Source organism: Carcharodon carcharias, chromosome 10 (genome assembly GCF_017639515.1).
Source record: "Carcharodon carcharias isolate sCarCar2 chromosome 10, sCarCar2.pri, whole genome shotgun sequence".
NCBI lineage: Eukaryota > Metazoa > Chordata > Chondrichthyes > Lamniformes > Lamnidae > Carcharodon > Carcharodon carcharias.
Genome location: NC_054476.1, coordinates 105,190,156 through 105,209,517, shown reverse-complemented (window position 1 = coordinate 105,209,517; position 19,362 = coordinate 105,190,156). Strand labels below are relative to the sequence as shown.

The 19,362-nt window shown below is 48.3% G+C and overlaps 1 protein-coding gene across 2 annotated transcripts in view; it reads right to left on the bottom strand.

The window, feature by feature from the left end:
- The window catches only part of rcc1l (RCC1 like), a 60,138-nt gene extending 41,896 nt beyond the window's left edge, over window positions 1–18,242 (bottom strand). Inside the window, exons 1-6 of one of the 2 annotated variants that reach the window (XM_041198208.1) lie at window positions 17,908–18,242; window positions 14,110–14,259; window positions 13,047–13,176; window positions 9,711–9,839; window positions 1,925–1,991; window positions 505–556 (exon numbers count right to left, since the gene is read on the bottom strand). In XM_041198208.1, coding sequence (XP_041054142.1) covers window positions 505–556; window positions 1,925–1,991; window positions 9,711–9,839; window positions 13,047–13,176; window positions 14,110–14,259; window positions 17,908–18,174 — 795 coding nt within the window. In that variant the 5' untranslated portion in view covers window positions 18,175–18,242. The remainder of the gene's footprint in view (window positions 1–504; window positions 557–1,924; window positions 1,992–9,710; window positions 9,840–13,046; window positions 13,177–14,109; window positions 14,260–17,907) is intronic. The other variant, XM_041198209.1, reaches the window with a different exon arrangement.
- Between the last annotated feature and the right edge of the window lie 1,120 nt (window positions 18,243–19,362).

Here is a 19,362-nt window from a genome sequence, read left to right as displayed (position 1 = left end):
TGCTGTGGAGATGCAACCATATGTCGACATTAACCAGAGGAATGGACTGGACCCTGCCATCTAAGCTAATCCACAGTGTGCTGAGAAGAGGCCAGACTAAGCCCAGGGAATAATTGCCAAGGTTTACAGATTGCCACTGAAAAGGAGCTGCTAGACCTACACAAGTGAACAAACTGCAGTCTGTTTTAATTTGACTGTGTGGCTTGACTCCTCCCTCAGTTTACTATTCAGAAGCTAAATCTTGTAACACTACTGGACCATGTGGGAGATGTAATTGTGAATGTAGCTGCTTTATAATTCCAGATGGTTTTGTAACCTAATTGAAAGGGATCATTGCCAAACTAAAAATAGACAATAATGCATCACTTTGTTATACTGTGCTTGGCATCCAGGCTAAACAGCAATTAAACGTGACAGGCACAAACTTTATTCAGTTTTGCCTTTGTCACAAGTCATTTTTAGCTTTTCATTACATTTAAATAAAAACAAGATTTCAGACCTCACCTCAACAACATTTTTATCTAAATCTTCAATCTTGTGAATAATTTGGCTGCCACTGTAAAAAAAATCAATAGCATGGTAAGTAATTCAGAGCCACAACATAGGTACAGTTAAAGACTGCTCTGCACTTCTAGAACACTTTAGACTGCTCTAATACAGGGCAGCAGGGCCTGGCTGCAAGGCATCAGGACCCCGTGGAATGGGTAAATGCCAGATCGGGGAGGGACAACACATCGCACACTTGATGAGGCCTTCTTCAGTTGCACCATCAAACAGTGGGTCACATCATAATGTGTCGCCACAGATTGTTTTATGTGTAGCATGTACAGTATTGTTCAAGCATGCTCACTACAAGATGGCAAAGATGAGAGGGGGCCATTTTCATCCATCTCCAGCACCCAAATAGAGCAGCAATGATGGGGCTGCACAAACAGATCACCCATACAATTCACTGTGCCTTGTGGCTGGTGCAGGGCATCCAGAAATGGGAAGGGTAACTGGAGCCTTGAAGGGTCGAGTTGCGCCCAGAATTGGAACCACCTGAAGACTATTCACTGGCAGATTACTTGTGGTAGAAAATAGAATACTTAGAACCAGGAAAGACAGGTCATCTCCCCAATTCCAAAAATCTCTCAAAGAAATTCCCCCATCAGCTCCTATAAATAATACCCACCCATCCCGCTCACGCACACAACTCCCTTTCTCCATGACTGGGGTGCTTCCACATCGCCAGTCCCCCACCACCCACCTCTCCCAGACATCCCCATGAACTCCACGACTCCCACAAACACCCTCACCCTTTGGTCATTGGTCAAGTTTTCTTGCCAAATCTAATCCCACTGTCCTGTTCATTCCCAAAACCCTTCAATATCCCACCCAGGCTAATCCCACTCCGAATTCCCTGTGCCCATTAATATCCCACCCAATTTCATTCTTCTGCTTGTTTACCATGTTCTCTAGCAGTTGATTTGTTCCCTTTAGGTACTTGCACAGATCCATGAACAACCCTTGCTGAAGAATTACAATTCTAACCACTCTTGCATAAAGAGATGCTTCTAACCTTCCCAATAATTCCTAATTTAAACTTCCTAGCTTGCTAATTGTAGAAACAATTCATCACCTTAACATAATGCCAAGATATGCATTAGCTCGCCCCCTTAACCCTCTCAAGGTTTGACAAAAAACCCAAATTTTAACCTCTGTCTCCTCAACTGTACCGTCTCCATCCCTGGTACCACCCAGAAAATGTGTGCTGGGCCTTCACCATTCAAAGGGTTCTACTGGACCTCTTCTCTTACACACTGTGCTGTGATATTTTCTGCCCTCCTCCGTTTCTTGCTAATAGGTTTAGGTTCATTTGACAGCTGATCTTCACCCAGTCAGGTTTGAGTTTAGATCTGATTGAGGGGAGAAGGCAGCTTACCTATAAATTTCACCGTCCACGATCCTTCTTCCACACTGGCCATAGGCATTGTTTCCCATACTGAAAACTGCAAAGAAACAGAAATCAACTCCAACAGCAGCTACCAGAATATCATCAGAAAACACCAACATTTGACAGGGCTAACAAACTCATATCTAAAGAAGAGGGTACAAAGATTGGACAGAAAGATCTGCTTTGCCAATTCCCACTGCCCAGTCTCTATCAAATCATAAATACTCATACAATAACTTTCAAACATTCTCATATTTATAGTCAGTTGGTAGTAAACAACTTGAGTATTGTTGAAAAAAAGAGACATGCTGTCGAAGCTTTTCATTTTGCACTCATCAGGACAGACGCAAGAACACCAAATGTCAAAGGGAACAACAATTTATATGGCATAAGAGAAGAGATGCTGATTGGTTGGCAGAAGACACTAATAGCATTCCAAAAATACTAAATAATCAAAGGGAGGGGGAAATAAATACAATAACTATCACTAGAGAAAAAGTACTAGGGAAACTAATGGGACTAAAGGCCGATAAGTCCCCTGGACCTGATGGGTTGCATCCTAGAAATTAAAGGAAGTAGCTACAGAGATAGTGGATGCACTGGTAGTGATCTTCCAAGAATCCTTAGATTCTGGTAAGGTCCCAGAGGATTGAAAAACTGCCAATGTAACACCTTCAGTCAAAAAGGGAGGAAGACAAAATACAGGTAATTATAGGCCAATTAGCTTAACATCCTTCATTGGGAAAATGTTAGAGTCTATTATAAACGATGTAATAGCAGACCATTTAGAAATGCATAATATAATCAAGCAGAGTCAGCATGGCTTCATGAAAGGGAAATCATACCTGACAAATTTAATAGAATTCTTTGAGGAGGTAACAAGCAGGATAGGTAAAGGGGAATCAATAGATGTAATATATTTGGATTGCCAAAAGGTGTTTGATAAGGTACCGCACATAAGGCTACTTCACAAGATAAGAGTCCATGGTGTTGGGAGTAGCATATCAGCATGGATAGGGAATTGGCTAACTAATAGAAGGCAGAGTTGGGATAAAGGGGGAATTTTCAGGATGGCAACCTGTAACTAGTGGAGTGCCACAGGGATCAGTACTGGGGCCACAATTATTTACAATATACAACAATGACTTAAATGAGGGAAGTGAATGTACTATCGCCAAGTTTGCAGATGACACAAAAATAGGTGGGAAGGCAAGTAGTGGGGATGACACAAAGAGTCTCCAGACAAATATAAACAGGTTAAGTGAGTGGGCAAAAGCTTGGCACGTGGGATACAATGTGGGAAAATGTGAGGTTATGCACTTTGGCATGAAGAATAGAGGAGCTAAATATTATTTAAATGGAAAAAGGCTGCAGAACAGAGCGATTTGGGGGTCCTCATGCATGAATCACGAAAATCTAGCATACAGGTTCAGCAGGTAATAGGGAAGGCAAATGGAATGCTGGTCTTTATTTCAAAGGGAATGGAGTATAAAAATAGGGAAGTCTTGCTAAAACGACACAAGGCACTAGTTAGATCACACCTGGAATACTGTGAACAGTTTTGGTTCCCTTATCTAAGGGGAGATTTACTGGCATTGGAGGCAGTCCAAAGAAAGTTTCACCAGGTTGATCCCAGGTATGAAGGAATTTTCTTATGAAGAAAGGTTGAGTAGGCTGGGCCTGTACTCATTGGAGTTAAGAAGAATGAGAGGTGGCCTCATTGAAACATATAAGATTCTAAGGGGGCTTGACAGGATAGATGATGAGAGGTTGTTTCCCCTTGCGGGAGAGTCTAGGACCAGAGTGCATAACCTCAGAATAAGGGATCGCCCATTTAAGACAGAGATGAGGAGGAATTTCTTCTCTCAGACGGTAGTGAATCTGTGGAATTTGTTACCACAGGGGGCTGTAGAGGCTGGGTCGTTAAATACATTCAAGGCTGAGGTAGGCAGATTTTTAATCAGTAAGGGAGTCAAGGATTATGGGGAAAAGGCAGGAAAGTGGAGTTGAGGATTAGTAGATCAGCCTTGATCTCACTGAATGGCGCAGCAGACTTGATGGGCTGAATGGCCTAGTTCTGCTCCTACATCTTATGGTCTTCTACCTCAGGGGAGTGCAGCTAGAGGAAGTCTGTGGCACCATGGGTGGCTGCACAGGAGTGGGGGAAGAGTGGAAGAACAATAGTGAAAGGGGATTTGATAGTCAGGGGATCAGACTGACATTTCTGTGGCAATAAACATGACTCCAAGATGGTATATTGCCTCCCTGGTGCCAGGGATGTCATGGGGTGGCTGCAGAACATCCTTGCACAGCCAGGGGTCATGATATACATGGTACCAATGATATAGGTAGAAAAAGGGATGAGGTCCTGCAGGCCAAGTTCAGGGAGTTAGGAAAAAGATTAACAAGCAGGACCTCAAAGGCAGCAGTCTCTTGATTACTTCCAAGGCCATGTGCTAGTGAATATGGAAATAGGAGAATACACCAGATGAATGCATGGCTGGAGACATGGTGCAGGAGGGGGAGGGCTTCAGATTTTTGGTGCATTGGTATCGGTATGGGGAAAGTGGGATCTGTAAAAGCCGGATGGGTTACACCTGAATAGGACCAGGACGAATGTCCTTGCAGGGAGATTTGCTAGTGTTGTTGGGATGGTTTAAACTAGATTGGCAGAGAGATGGGAACCTGAGGGTAGATTCAGATAGGACAAATCAGAACAAGGAGCAGGGGACAGAAAATTAGCAGGTGACTCTGAAAGACAGAAAAAGTAAAGGGTAAAAGATTTACAGCACAGGAATTTGGCAATGTTAAAAGGTATATATTTAAATGGAAGGAGTATAGCAAACAAAGCTGATGAGCTAAGAGCACAGATAAACAGATTACATTGCTATAACAGAAACTTCACTTAAAGTTGGGCTGAAGTTTTCAGGCTGCATAGAGAGGGGGCCAGCATGTAACAAGCCCAACGAGGGTAGTGGGGGGCGGGGGGAGTTGCAATTCTAGATTTAGTATTAGGAAATGAAGCTGGGCAAGTGGATGAAGTAGCAGTGGGGAACCATTTTGGAGACAGTGACCACAGTACAGTTAAATGTAGCATAATTATGGAGAAGGTAAAGATAGAACAGGAGTAAGAGTTCTAAATTGGGAAAGGCAAATTTTACGAATCTAAGAGGTGATCTGGCAAAAATGGACTGGTTACAGCTACTTGAAGGGAAATCAGTAACAGACCCAACTTCATTTCCTAATACTAAATTCAGAATTGCACACCCCACCCCCAACAAAAGCGAGATTCTACAGGCACAGTGTAGACATGTCCCCACAAAGAAAAAGGGTGGTACTGCCAAATCTAGAGCCCCCTCATTATCCAGAAGCGTACAGGCCAAGATAAAGCAGAAAAAGAAATCTTATGACAGTCACAAAAAACTTAATACTGTAGAAAGCCTCGAGGAGCATAGAAAGTACAGGGATGGAGTAAAAAAGGAAATAAGGAAAGCAAAGAGAGGATATGAAACAATATTGGCAGGTAAAATCAAGGATAATGCAAAGATGTATCAGTGCATTAAGAGCAAGGGGATAGCTAAGGAAAGGGTAGGGCCGATCAGGGATGTACAGGTAACATGCAATGATGCAGAAGATATGGGAAGAGATTTTAATGAGCACTTTGTCCATTTTCACTAAGGAGAGGGGTGATGCAGGCATATTGTGAGGGGAAGTACTGGAGGGACTGACATCCTTGAAGGTGGATAAATCACCAGGGCTGGATGGACTGTATCACAGGCTGTTAAAGGATGCCAGGGAGGAAATACTGGATGCCCGGAGGATCATTTTTCAATCCTCAATAGACACAGGCAAGGTACCAGAGGTTTAAAGGTCTGTGAACGCATATCATTGTTTCAAAAGGGTGCGAGGGATAGTCCAAATAATTATAGGCCACCAGGCCGTCAATTCAGAGAAAGGATAAACTGTCATTAGAAAGGCATGGGTTAATTAGGGATAGTCAGCATGGATTTGTTAATGGAAAGTCGTGTCTTACTAACTTAATTGAATTTTTTGAGGAAGTAATGAGGAGGATTAATGAGGGTAGTGCAGTGGGTGTTGTCTACATGGATTTTAGTAAGGCATTTGACAAGGTCTCACATGGCAGACTGGTCAGAAGAATAAAATCCCATGGGATGCAGGGAAATGTGGCGAGTTGGATCCAAAATTGGCTCAGCGGCAGGAAACAAAGGGTAATGGTTGGTGGGTGTTTTTGCGAATGGAAAGCGGTTTCCAGTGGTGTTCCAAAGGGGTCAGCATTGGGACTCTTGCTGTTTGTGATATAAATTAATGATTTGGACTTAAACGGCAGGAGGCATGATTGGGAAATTTGCAGGTGACAAAAAGTTGTCATTTAGTTGACTGTGAAAAGGATAGCTGTGGACTCCAGAATATCATTGGTTTGGTTGAGCGGGCAAAGTGATAAATAAAATTCAATTTGGAGAAGTGTGAGGTAATCCATTTTGGGAGTGCAAACAAATTTAAGGTGATTGGTAGAAGGATTAGAGGGGATATTATGAAAAGCTTTTTCACCCAGAGGGTGGTAGGTGTCTGGAATTCGCTGCCTGGATTGGTGTTTGAGGCAGAAACCCTCAACTCATTTGAAAGGTACTGGGATCTGATTTGCTGTAACCTGCAAGACTACAGATCGGGTGCTAGAAGGTGGGATTAGAATGGGTGGCTAGTTTTTTCAGCTGCCTTAGGCATGATGGGCTGAGTGGCCTCTTTCTGTGCTGGAACTTTTCTATGGAATTAGGAGCATTGTACCCCATGCTTTTGTTATTCAAAAAAGGTGCAATGTCTGGACATTTCCATTTGGCAAGTCTCTGCATATAAATATAAGAGGTGTGGCATAGTGGTATTATCACTTGACTAACATTCCAGAGACCCAGGGTAATTCTCAGGGGACCCGTGGTCAAATCCTACCATAGCAGATGGTGAAAATTTGAATTCAATAAAAATCTGGAATTAAAAGTCTGACCACAAAACCATTGCTGATTGTCGTAAAATCCCATCTGATTCACTAATATTCTTTAGGGAAGAAAATTGTCCTTACCTGGTCTGGCCTACATGCGACTCCAGGCCCACAGCAATGTGGATGAATCTTAAATTCCCTCTGAACAAGGGCAATTAGGGAGGGTAAGAAATGCTGGTTTAGTCAGTGACGCTCACATCCAATGAATGAATATAAAAGAAAGTGAGACACATCACAAGCCCAAATGATAATCTTGAATTTGTGGTTAGTGTAATTCTTAAGCCACTCGAGATTTTTTGTACAAACAAAAGGTGAGGCGGGCGGTGGGGGGAACAATAGCTCCTTTGTGCATTCGTCCTGGCAAAATCTCAACCAGGGTCAACTTGCCAACCAATCAGCACTCCTTTTCTCATACAGCATAAATTGATGAAATTTGGTATTCTTGCGCCTGTCCTGATGAGTGCAAGACAAAAGGTTTCAACAGCATGTCTCTTTTTTCAGCAATACTGAAATTATCATGCAAGTCCCTTGTTATAAAGCTATTAATGTATATATTTTGGAAAATATTTTTCTTTTAAAATAGAAGCTTAGTCTGTGGGTGTGTCTTAATTGGGTTAAAGCCAGCTAATCTGGGGGCTTTGATGTGTATTAGTTTTAATATGTAAGGGAGATAGCGTATATTTGCATTTTTGAATACAGCATTCAAGAGGTAGGGTGAAAACAGACACCCATCTAGCAGCCACCAAGCAATATGTTTATATTACTAATAAAACTGGAACTATGAAAGGGGTTTTATTGTTAGAGAGGTTTAGTTCAGAGGTTGTTGATACAATGAGGATTAACATTCAACGGGGCTAGTAGGTACAACTTCAGCAGTTTTCAGATGTGCAGAGCAGAGGCAACTGTGAGATCAAAAGGCAGCTGTAAGCCTCCGACTGGTTCCATAGGAACCAAAGTGAAAAGAAACTCATTTAGAAATTTTGAAAAGGTGAAAATGCTTTGCCTGGTGTTTGGTTAAGTCCATGGGTTGCTGTTGTCTTAATGGAGCTTAGTTTGGGAATTTGTTAGAAGTTATGATAGGAGTGATTTGAAGCCATGTATATATATATATATATATATATATATATATTTTAAACCTGTGTAACTTTAATTGAAAACCTCGAGAACTGGGGGTCTGGTTCCTGAGTTTAGAGTTGCATCTCAAACATAACACTTAAAATTATAGGTTATGACAGTTGTGTAAGGTTTCCTTCTGGGAATTTTAAATAACAGCTTTACCAACTGCATCAGCCACAACAACCCTTCATGCTATCACCCCTCCCCAGCTCCATAATCACCTTCAGTCCTATAACATTATCCATCCTCTTAAACTCTCTGTACCACTGGCTCTGGCCACTTGTGTATTTTAAGCTAGTCCACCCCCCTCCACACCCCCCCACCCCAACCACCACCCCCTAGCCCCTAACCCCCGACTCCAGCAGCTGTGCCTTCTGCCGCCTGGGCCAAAAGATCTGGAATCCCCGGCCCAGTTAAAACCTCTCCCTGTCCAAAACCCTCTGCTCTTTACCCCTGTGGGTGGTGAGTGAGGGATGGGTTATGGATGGATGGATGTGGGGGCAGAAAGATCGGGAGCAGTGGGAAAATGCATGAGCAGCAGATGATGACCTGGGTAATTGAGGGGCCTGTTAGATTGTACACAAATATCATGTCCATAAGACATGGAAGAGATCATAAACTATTTAAAATCAAACCTTACTTTCTGCTTATTTAAAAAATGGACTTTGCTGGACCAAACTGCTACAGGTCACATGGTTTGCATGTTGGCTACAATTCTGGAAACTTCCAACAGTGATTACAAGACAAAGCTCATCCTTGCAGAATCTCACACCTATCTTTGTGTGGACTATTTACAATCAATGAAACAAGGCAGCAGCAGACCAGTTGTCTCCCCAGCCTGGACTTATAACAAAGAAAGAGCCATTGAAACTCATTATACTTGTGGAGGTGCTAATAGTCACTATCAATCACCTAAGGTGAAAAATGGATTTTGACCAGAGACATAGAAACTGATTGTTAACCTGAAACTGACTCATCAATGGGCAACACCACATGACCCTAACTCCTTTGGCCATAGGGAAGTTTTAATGTTACATTTTTGGACTCCTAGGACAGTCTGCTGTTAACATCCAGCCTGTCAACATCAAAGCAGGACTCCAGACTGACAACAAAGCCTGCTTCAAGTTCAAAGCTCAAGGTCTGGCTCTCTGGAAGATTACTGCCATCGCCTGTAGAACTGACCAAGTCTCCGTACACTAACCCCATCTTGCTGTGTCATCTACTTTAAAGGAATTCAGCCACTTCTGCTTTCAGCTAGCTGAACCTGCCTGCATTTTAACTCCTACATGAAGGGACCCTCACTAGACTCTGACGTTCACATGAATTAATATCCATATCTTTGGGTGGCTTTTGTTTTAAGTTTTTCCTGGTTGTAAAACTCTTCTTTCCAATCTCGTGTGCATTAAGACCACCATCCCCTGGGTTTGAATACATGAGTAAACAATATTTCTCATTTAACCCTAAAGAGTTTGCTGCAAGTCACTTTAAAATTTGGGAAAACATGCCAGTCTATTTCACAAATTAAAATACCTCTCCTTACGGACAGAGGGTGGGAAAATAAAGGAGTTCAGGGGTTTGCCCCTCTCCCCTGTTCGTAACAAAGAGAATAAAGGCTAAATTAGTTATGTAGAAAGAACAGGTACAGACCTCCCTCATTATCAGTCAGCAGTAGCGAGTGTGCTCTCCCACAGGACACCTGGACCACACGAGTCTCCTGAGGCTTCTCCAGAGGTAACGGAACTGGCGATGGTTCCAGGACAAATTCATAACTCTTCGCTGAAACAGGATTTGCAACAGCGTTGTAACAACATGTACACTGAAGCAGAAGCAGGGCATCCTTTCATATTCAGCCATTTGAAGGTCTTAATTCTATTTTACATCAAACACCATCATTCCACAGCAAAGCCTTCCCTGGCTCTCAGGGATCATTGGCCATATCACCTGGGAGAGATCTTTGTTGTAAAACACAGCATCTTGCTAATAAGAACTTAGGTTCTAGACTATAAGCATTACTTCACTCATCAGTTACTTTTCACACAGGGAAATGTTGGAGGTATTGTAACAGAGATTGGAATTTAATGAGATTACCCATAATGATTCAGAACAATTGGAACAATCATTAAACTGTTCTGCCATGCTCACTGTGTCAGGATATTAACATGTGTTTGATAAACAGGAATGATTAGTTGCCAAGGTGTTCATATCCATTTTGCCAATAACAGTACAGCTCTATTGACCAATTATTGGTAAAGTCGCCAGATTTTTATAAAATTCATTCATGGGATGTGCACTTCACTGGCTGGGCCAGCATTTATTGCCCATTCTTGGTTGCCCTTGAAAAGATGGTGGAGAGCCGCCTTCTTGAACTGCCGCAGTCCATGTGGTGTAAGTACACCCACAGTGCTGTTTGGGAGGGAGTTCCAGGATTTTGACCCAGTGGCAGTGAAGGAACAGTGATATATTTCCAAGTCAGGATGGTGTGTGGCTTAGAGGAGAATTTCCAGGTGTTCCCATTTATCTGCTGCCCTTGTCCTTCTAGATTACATATTGTAAACGGCATACACTGCTCCACTGTGCGTCAGTGGTGGAGAGAGTGAATGTTTGTGGATGTGGTGCCAATCAAGATGGCTGCTTTGTGCTGGATGATGTCCAGCTTCTTGAGCGTTGTGGAAGCTGCACTCATCCAGGTTAGTGGGGAGTATTCTATCACACTCCTGATTTGTGCCTTGCAGGCGGTGGACAGGCTTTGGGGAATCAGGAGGTGAGTTACTCATCACAGGATTCCTAGCCTCTGACCTGCTCTTGTACCCACAGTATTTCTATGGCTAGTCCAGTTCAGTTTCTGGTCAATGGTAACCCCCAGGATGTTGATAGTGGGGGATTCAGTGATGGTAATGCCATTAAACATCAAGGAGTGATGGTTGGATTCTCTCTTGTTGGAGATGGTCATTGCCTGACACTTGTGTGGCACGAATGCTAGTTGCCATTTGTCAATCCAAGCTTGGATATTGTCCAGGTCTTGCTGAATTTGGACATGGACTGCTTCAGTATCTGAGGAGTCACAAATGGTGCTGAACATTGTGCAATCATCAGTGAAAATCCCCACTTCTGACCTTATGATGGAGAGAAGGTCATTGATGAAGCAGCCGAAGATGGTTGGGCCTTGGACACTACCCTGAGGAACTCCTGCAGTGATGTTCTGAAGCTGAGATGACGGACCTCCAACAATCACAATCATCTTCCTTTGCGCTAGGTATGACTCCAACCAGCGGAGAGTTCCCCCCCACCTTCCCCCGATTCCCATTAACTCCAGTTTTGCTTGGGCTCCTTGATGCCACACTTGGTCAAATGCTGCCTTGATGTCAAGGGCGGTCACGTTCACCTCACCTCGAAAGTTCAGCTTTGTCCATGTTTGAACCAAGGCTGTAATGAGATCAGGAGCTAAGTGGCCCTGACGGAACCCAAACTGGGCATCAGTGAGCAGGTTATTGCTAAGCAAGTGCCGCTTGATAGCACTGTAGATGACCCCTCCCATTACTTTACTGATAACTGAGAGTAGACTGATGGGGTGGTAATTGGCCGGGTTGGATTTGTCCTGCTTTGTGTGTACAGGACGTACATGGGCAATTTTCCACATAGCCGGGTAGATGCCAGTGTTATAGCTGTACTGGAACAGATTGGCTAGGGGTGCGGCAAGTTCTGGAGCACAGGTCTTTAGTACTATTGCCAGAATATTGTCAGGGTCCATAGCCTTTGCAGTATCCAGTGCCTTCAGCCGTTTCTTTATATCACATGGAGTGAATCGAATTGGCTGAAGACTGGCACCTGTGATGCTGGGAACCTCCAGAGGAAGCCGAGATGGATCACCCACTCAGCAGTTCTGGCTGAAGATTGTTGCAAATGCTTCAGCCTTATCTTTTGCACATGTGCTGGGCTCCTCCATCATTGAGGATCGGGGTATTTGTGGAGCTTCCTCCTCCAGTGAGTTGCTTAATTGTCCACCACCTTTCACAACTGGATGTGGCAGGGCTACAAAGCTTAGATCTGATCTGTTGGTTGTGGGATCACTTAGCTCTATCTGTTCCTGCTTATGCTGTTTGGCACGCAAGTAGTCCTGTGTTATAGCTTCACCAGATTGACACCTCATTTTCAAGTATGCCTGGTGCTGCTTCTGGCATGCCCTCCTGCACTCTTCATTGAACCAGGGTTGATCTTCTGGCTTGATGGTAATGGTAGAGTTGTGGATATGCTGGGGCATGAGGTTACAGATTGTGTTTGAGTACAATTCTGCTGCTGCTGATGGCCCACAGCGCCTCATGGATACGCAGTCTTGAGTTGCTAGATCTGCTTGAAATCTATCACATTTAGCATGGTGGTAGTGCCACACAACATGATGGAAGGTATCCTCAATGTGAAGGCAGGACTTTTCTCCAGAACGACTGTGTGGTGGTCACTCCTACCAATACTGTCATGGACAGATGCAGGTTGGTGAGGAGGAGGTCAAGTGTGTTTTTCTCTCTTGTTGGTTCCCTCACCACCTTCCGCAGTCCCAGTCTAGCAGTTATGTCATTTAGGACCCGGCCAGCTCGGTCAGTAGTGGTGCCACTTGGTGATGGACATTAAAGCACCCCACCCAGATTTCCTTCCCTAAAGACCATTAATGAAATTAGATGGGTTCTTACGACAATCAATGATAGTTTCATGGTCACCATTACTGAGACTAGTTTTCAATGTAATTTTTAAGAATTAATCAAATTTAAATCCCATCAGCTGCAATGGTGGAATTTTAACCCACGCCCTGAGTCCGTGGATTACTAGTCCAGTGACATAACCATTACGTCACCATCTCCCCCCGGAGCTGAATGGTCTGATTCTGCGATGTTCTTTCTAGGTAATCCCCTCAGCACCATGCACCCAACTTAAATCTTCAATTGAAGAAAAGCAAATATGAAACACAGCACATCTCTTGGGAAAGCAACTCACTCCTGTCCCCCCGGCTCCGATGAAATCCAATCTGGGAATCTTTGTTCAAGCCCATTCCCCACACCTTAGTAATGTCACGGGTTTGTGAAGCCAGCAAAGTGAATCCATAACCACAGGCAGCAGATGAGATCTATTATAAAGACACACAAAGATTGTATTGTATATATTTGTATTGTGCATGAAGTTTAACATTTTGGTAAAATACACTGTTTCACGCACAATTAATGGCACAAAACCTTCAACAGGTTTAAACACAATCCCCGAGCCCACAAGCTGGGCCTTTTCTCCAAGGGAGATCCATTTTCAGCCAGCTCTGATGTACTGGGCAGCAATCAGCACCTTCATTCAAATCTGGTCACTGAACAGGGCAACCAAACCTCACAACTGCTCAGTATCATTCCGGCAAGAGGGCCACCCCCCAAGCTAACCCCATGCTCTCATCTCAAAGTCTCCAGACCCCTCACCTCCCTCTCCCTTCTCACCTCCACCTATACCCACTCTCTCCTAACCCACAGATTTCCCTGCTGCAAAATTTTGAGGTGGGAGGCGTTTTCGGCTAGCCAACTGAGAGACTTGATAACGTTCTTTGTTTTGGAAAAAGGCTTATAATCTGGTCTAAAAAACAACCGAGTTGTACATGTGTATGGAGTGACCTTCCAAGATGGCGTGTCTATGGGAATTATTGGGTGACTGGGGGAGTATGGCCACAACCAAGAGTTTTTCACTGGGTATGTGGAGCAGCTAGAGATGTTTCTCACTGCAAACAATATCCTCAAAAATCCTGATAATCCAACTGTAAACCAGGCAGTGTGGCATAGGAAAAGGGTGATATTTTTCACTGAAGCAGGCCTGTAATTGAATGAAGCAGTCAAGAAGTTGCTCGCTGCTGAAAAGCCAAAGGACACGCTGCTGATGGACATTTTGATTAAGCTTGGCCAGCATTACAATCCCAAGCCTTTGGAGTCTTGAGTAAGGGTGATCCATGGGACTGAGTGAAGTAGGGTGACAAAGCATTCAAATTGTGTAAAAGTTAACTTTTGGAGGGTATAATGCAGGTACTCACAATGTGGCCAAAACAGACTAAGCTAGCATATGATGCCTCTCCATACGGAGCAGGTGCTGTGATTTCCATCATGTTGGAGGTGGGCGTCAAAGTTAAAATGAATCTTTGTTGGAGAAAACCTCTCCTCAGACTCAGGTCCTTCCCCAAGTCCTGAAAGTTTGGGTCAAGAAAGGAGACATTGGCGTAGAAACAGAAAACTCCCACCGCCCCAACTCCCACCGTCTCCCCATCCATCACTTCCAACTCCCACCATCTCCTCCACCTCCCAGTCTCCCCATTCACCCAAAATCCTGTCTCCTCCACCCTGCCGTCCGCCTCACCCCAAACTCCACTGTCTGCTCCACCCCCTCAACCCCTTTACCCAACCCCCACCGTCACCCCATCCCCCACCATCCCCTTTATCGAACCCCCACCATCTCCCCATCTCCCACCACACCATTTATCCAACCCCCACTGTCTCCCCATCCGCCTCGCACCCATCCACCTCCCCCCATCCCCCTCACCTCCTTCCCTCCCACCTCCCTCCCTTCCCCCATCCCCCTCGCCTCCCCTCCTTCCCCCATCCCCCTCGCCTCCCCTCCTTCCCCCATCCCCCTCGCCTCCCCTCCTTCCCCCATCCCCCTCGCCTCCCCTCCTTCCCCATCCCCCTCGCCTCCCCTCCTTCCCCCATCCCCCTCGCCTCCCCTCCTTCCCCCATCCCCCTCGCCTCCCCTCCTTCCCCCATCCCCCTCGCCTCCCCTCCTTCCCCCATCCCCCTCGCCTCCCCTCCTTCCTCCATCCCCCTCGCCTCCCCTCCTTCCTCCATCCCCCTCGCCTCCCCTCCTTCCCCCATCCCCCTCGCCTCCCCTCCTTCCCCCATCCCCCTCGCCTCCATCTCCCACCTCCCTTTCTTCCCCCATCCCCTCCTTCCCCATCCCCCTCACCCACCTCCCCTCCTTCCCCCATCCCCCTCACCCATCTCCCCTCCTTCCCCCATCCCCCTCACCCACCTCCTTCCCCCATTCCCCTCACCCACCTTCTTCCCCCAACCCCCCACATCCCCTCCTTCCCCCATCCCCCTCACCTCCATCTCCCACCTCCCCTCCTTCCCCCATCCCCCTCACCCACCTCTTTCCCCCATCCCCCTCACCCACCTCCTTCCCCCATCCCCCCACCTTAACCCCACCTCCTGCCCCCATCCACATCTCCCTTTCTCCCATCCCACCTCCTTCCCCCATCCCCCTCACCCACCTCTCCTCCTTCCCCCATCCTCCTTCCCCCCACCTCCTTCCCCCCATCCCCCTTCCCACCACCTCCTTCCCCCATCCCCCTTCCCACCACCTCCTTCCCCCATCCCCCTTCCCCCCACCTCCTTCCCCATCCACTTCTTCCCCCCATCCCCCTTCCCCCATCTCCCCCACCTTCTTCCCCCCATCCCCCCACCTCCTTCCACCCCAACCTCCTGCCCCCTTCCCCCCATTGCCCCCACCTCCTGCCCCCATCCCCCCACTCCCTCATCCACCCCCACCTCCTTCCCCCATCCCCCCACCCCCTCATCCACCCCCCCTTCTTCTCCTCATCCCCCCCTTCTTCTCCTCATCCCCCCCTCCTCCTTCCCCTTTCCCCCAACCTAATTCCCTCATCCCCCTCACCTCCTCCCCCCACCTCCCCCACCACCATCCCTCTCCCCGTCCCCCATCACTGCCCCCCTCCCACCTTCCGCATCCCCCCATCACCGCCCCCTTCCCGCATCCCCCCCACTCCTTCACCATCCCACTTCCACCCCCCCACTCCTTCCCCTTTCCCCCCATCTCCTTCCCCCATCCTCCTTCCCCCACACCTCCTTCCCAATCCCCTCTCACACCACCTTCACCCCCCACCTCCTTCCCCATCCCCTCCCCCTTTCCCCCCAACTTCTTTCCCCATCCCCTTCCCCCCCACCTCTTTCCCCATCCCCTCCCCCACACCTCCTTCCTCCTTTCCCACCACCTTTCACCTCCCCCCCACCTCCTTTCACCTTTCTCCCCCCACCTCCTTCCCCATTTCCCCCCACCCCTTTCCCTTTCCCCCACCTCCTTCTCCATCACCTCCCTCACCTCCTAGCCCTCCCCCATCCCATCCCCCCCACCTCCTTTCCCCTCACATGTTTTCACCTTTCCCCCTCACCTCCTTTCCAATCCCCTCCCCTCCACCTCCTTTCCCTCACCTCCTTCCCCATCCCCTCCCCCTTTCCCCCCAACTTCTTTCCCCATCCCCTTCCCCCCCACCTCTTTCCCCATCCCCTCCCCCACACCTCCTTCCTCCTTTCCCACCACCTTTCACCTCCCCCCCACCTCCTTTCACCTTTCTCCCCCCACCTCCTTCCCCATTTCCCCCCACCCCTTTCCCTTTCCCCCACCTCCTTCTCCATCACCTCCCTCACCTCCTAGCCCTCCCCCATCCCATCCACCCCACCTCCTTTCCCCTCACCTCTTTTCACCTTTCCCCCTCACCTCCTTTCCAATCCCCTCCCCTCCACCTCCTTTCCCTCACCTCCTTCCCCATCCCCTCCCCACCTCCTTCCCCATCCCCTCCCCACCTCCTTCTCCATCCCCCATCCCCTCCTTCCCCATCCCCCTCACCCACCTCCCCCCATCCTCCTTCCCCCATCCCCCTTCCCCCCACCTCCTTCCCAACCCCTCCCTCCACTCCTTCCCCTTTCCATCCCACCTCCTTCCCAACCCCTCCCTCCACTCCTTCCCCTTTCCATCCCACCTCCTTCCCATCCCCTCTCCCCACTCCTTCCCCATCCCTTCCCCCCCCCACCTCCTTCCCCATCCCTTCCCCCCCACCTCCTTCCCCATCCCTTCCCCCCCCACCTCCTTCCCCATCCCTTCCCCCCCACCTCCTTCCCCATCCCTCCCTCCACTCCTTCCCCTTCCCATCCCACCTCCTTCCCAACCCCTCCCTCCACTCCTTCCCCTTTCCATCCCACCTCCTTCCCATCCCCGCCCCCCACTCCTTTCCCATCCCTTCCCCCCCACCTCCTTCCCCATCCCTTCCCCCCCCACCTCCTTCCCCATCCCTTCCCCCCCCACCTCCTTCCCCATCCCTTCCCCCCCACCTCCTTCCCCATCCCTTCCCCCCCACCTCCTTCCCCATCCCTTCCCCCCCACCTCCTTCCCCATCCCTTCCCCCCACCTCCTTCCCCATCCCTCCCCCCCCCCACCTCCTTCCCCATCCCTTCCCCCCCACCTCCTTCCCCATCCCTTCCCCCCCACCTCCTTCCCCATCCCTTCCCCCCCACCTCCTTCCCCATCCCTTCCCCCCCCACCTCCTTCCCCATCCCTTCCCCCCCACCTCCTTCCCCATCCCCATCCCACCACCTCCTTCCCCATCCCCTCCCCCCCACCTCCTTTCACCCCCACCTCCTTCCCAGTCCCCTCCCCCCACTCCTTCCCCTTTCCCCCCCACCTCCTTCCCAGTCCCCTCCCCCCACTGCTTCCCCTTTCCCCCCCCACCTCCTTCCCAGTCCCCTCCCCCCACTCCTTCCCCTTTCCCGCCCCCACCTCCTTCCCAGTCCCCTCCCCCCAGTCCTTCCCCTTCCCCCCCACCTCCTTCCTCCTTTCCCCCCCACCTCCCCCCCAACTCCTTTCCCTTACTCCCCCACCTCCTTCCCATCCCCTCCCCCCCCACCTCCTTACCCCTTTCCCCCCACCTCCTTCCACTCCTTTCCCTTTCCCCCCAACCTCCTTCCCCCCTCCCACTCCTTTCCCTTTCCCCCCAACCTCCTTCCCCACCCGCCCCCCCCCCCCCTTTCCCCAATCCCCTGCCGCTCACCCGCTCCTCCAGCTCCAGCCGGCATGGTCTCAGTTGTATTTGCCGGGGTTTCTGTCTGCCGCTGCGGGGCAGGAGCAGCTGGGGGAGACCCAGAGCCCCGGTGTGAGCGAATCCCCAGACAAACAAGCGACTCCTCCTGCGGCCCTTCCCCATGTAGCGGAAAACCGGGCCAGGATCCTGGGCTTCGGCGCCACCAAGGCCTCGGGCCTGGAGCCACCGCCACCCGGCCGAACAGCAGACCCTGAGCCGGCTGCTGGGTAGCACCATGTCCAGTGGCCGCCTCCTGGAGAAGGTCAAAACCTGCGGCTCATCTGGGCCGCCATGTTGAGGAGGGCGATCGCTGAACTTTCACCTTAAAGTGTCAATGTGCTTTTGGAGATGGTGGGGCCCACAATCAGTGAGAGCATTTCCAGGTGAAGTCCAGGGAGTGTGGGCCACACCTGGTGCTGTTGGTCTTTAAACCCTGAGCAGATAGTAAACTTGGTACTACAGTTGGATGTGGTCTCTCTATCAGGGGAAAAAGATCCTTAAAATAGTTTTCCCATCGAAACATACCTCAAACAAACTTTAAAGGTCTTGGCCTATCATGGTGTGAAGATTTTCAAGAGAATGAAATAACTTACATTTCTATAGAGCAACGTTCATAACCTCAGGGCACTCCAGATTGTGCCAGCCTTGAAATACATTTGAAGTGTAATCCCTAGTTGTAATGCAGGAAACACAACAGCCAATTTTAACACAGCAAGATTCCACAAACAGCAGGGCAATAAATGACCAGATAGTGCTGTTAATTCAACGATAAATATTGGCCAGGACACTGGGGGAAGTTCCCAGCTCTTCTTCAAGTAGTGCAATCGTTTACACCCACCAGAGAAACCAGACCTCAGTTTCATCTGAAAGGCACCATTCAGGAAGGTGACTCACAGGCACCTTCACAAGGTGAGATAAGGATGGGTAATAAAAGTCTCCTAAAGCTTGAATAAATAATGAAACTACCAGATTCTAGTAAAAGATCATGTGTTTCATTTTCCTTCAGGAAAGTAAATCTGATGCCCTTAACCTGGTCTGGCCTACATGTGACTCCAGAACTACAGCAATAAGTTTGACTCTTAACTACCCTCTGAAATGGCCTAGCAAGCCACACAGTTGTATTCAAGAAGGCAACTCACCGACATCTTTTCAAGGTGGTTAGGGGAAGACAGGAAGACAGCAGGTAGAGTCAGGAGGACAGGTTGAGAGACAGACCAGTGATGGAGAACGTGATGTGTGCAGGAAAGATTCCCATATACAGAGGTCACATTGAATTTCATTGTGATTTATGCCCTTTCTATAAATACAGGGCCTGGTTCCATGTTTAGCTTCTACAGATTTCTTTTCTTAAAAGATAGGGTCTATGCGAAGACAAAGAACACGCAACACTCTACTGACTGTGAGAGATATATGGAACAGCAAAGG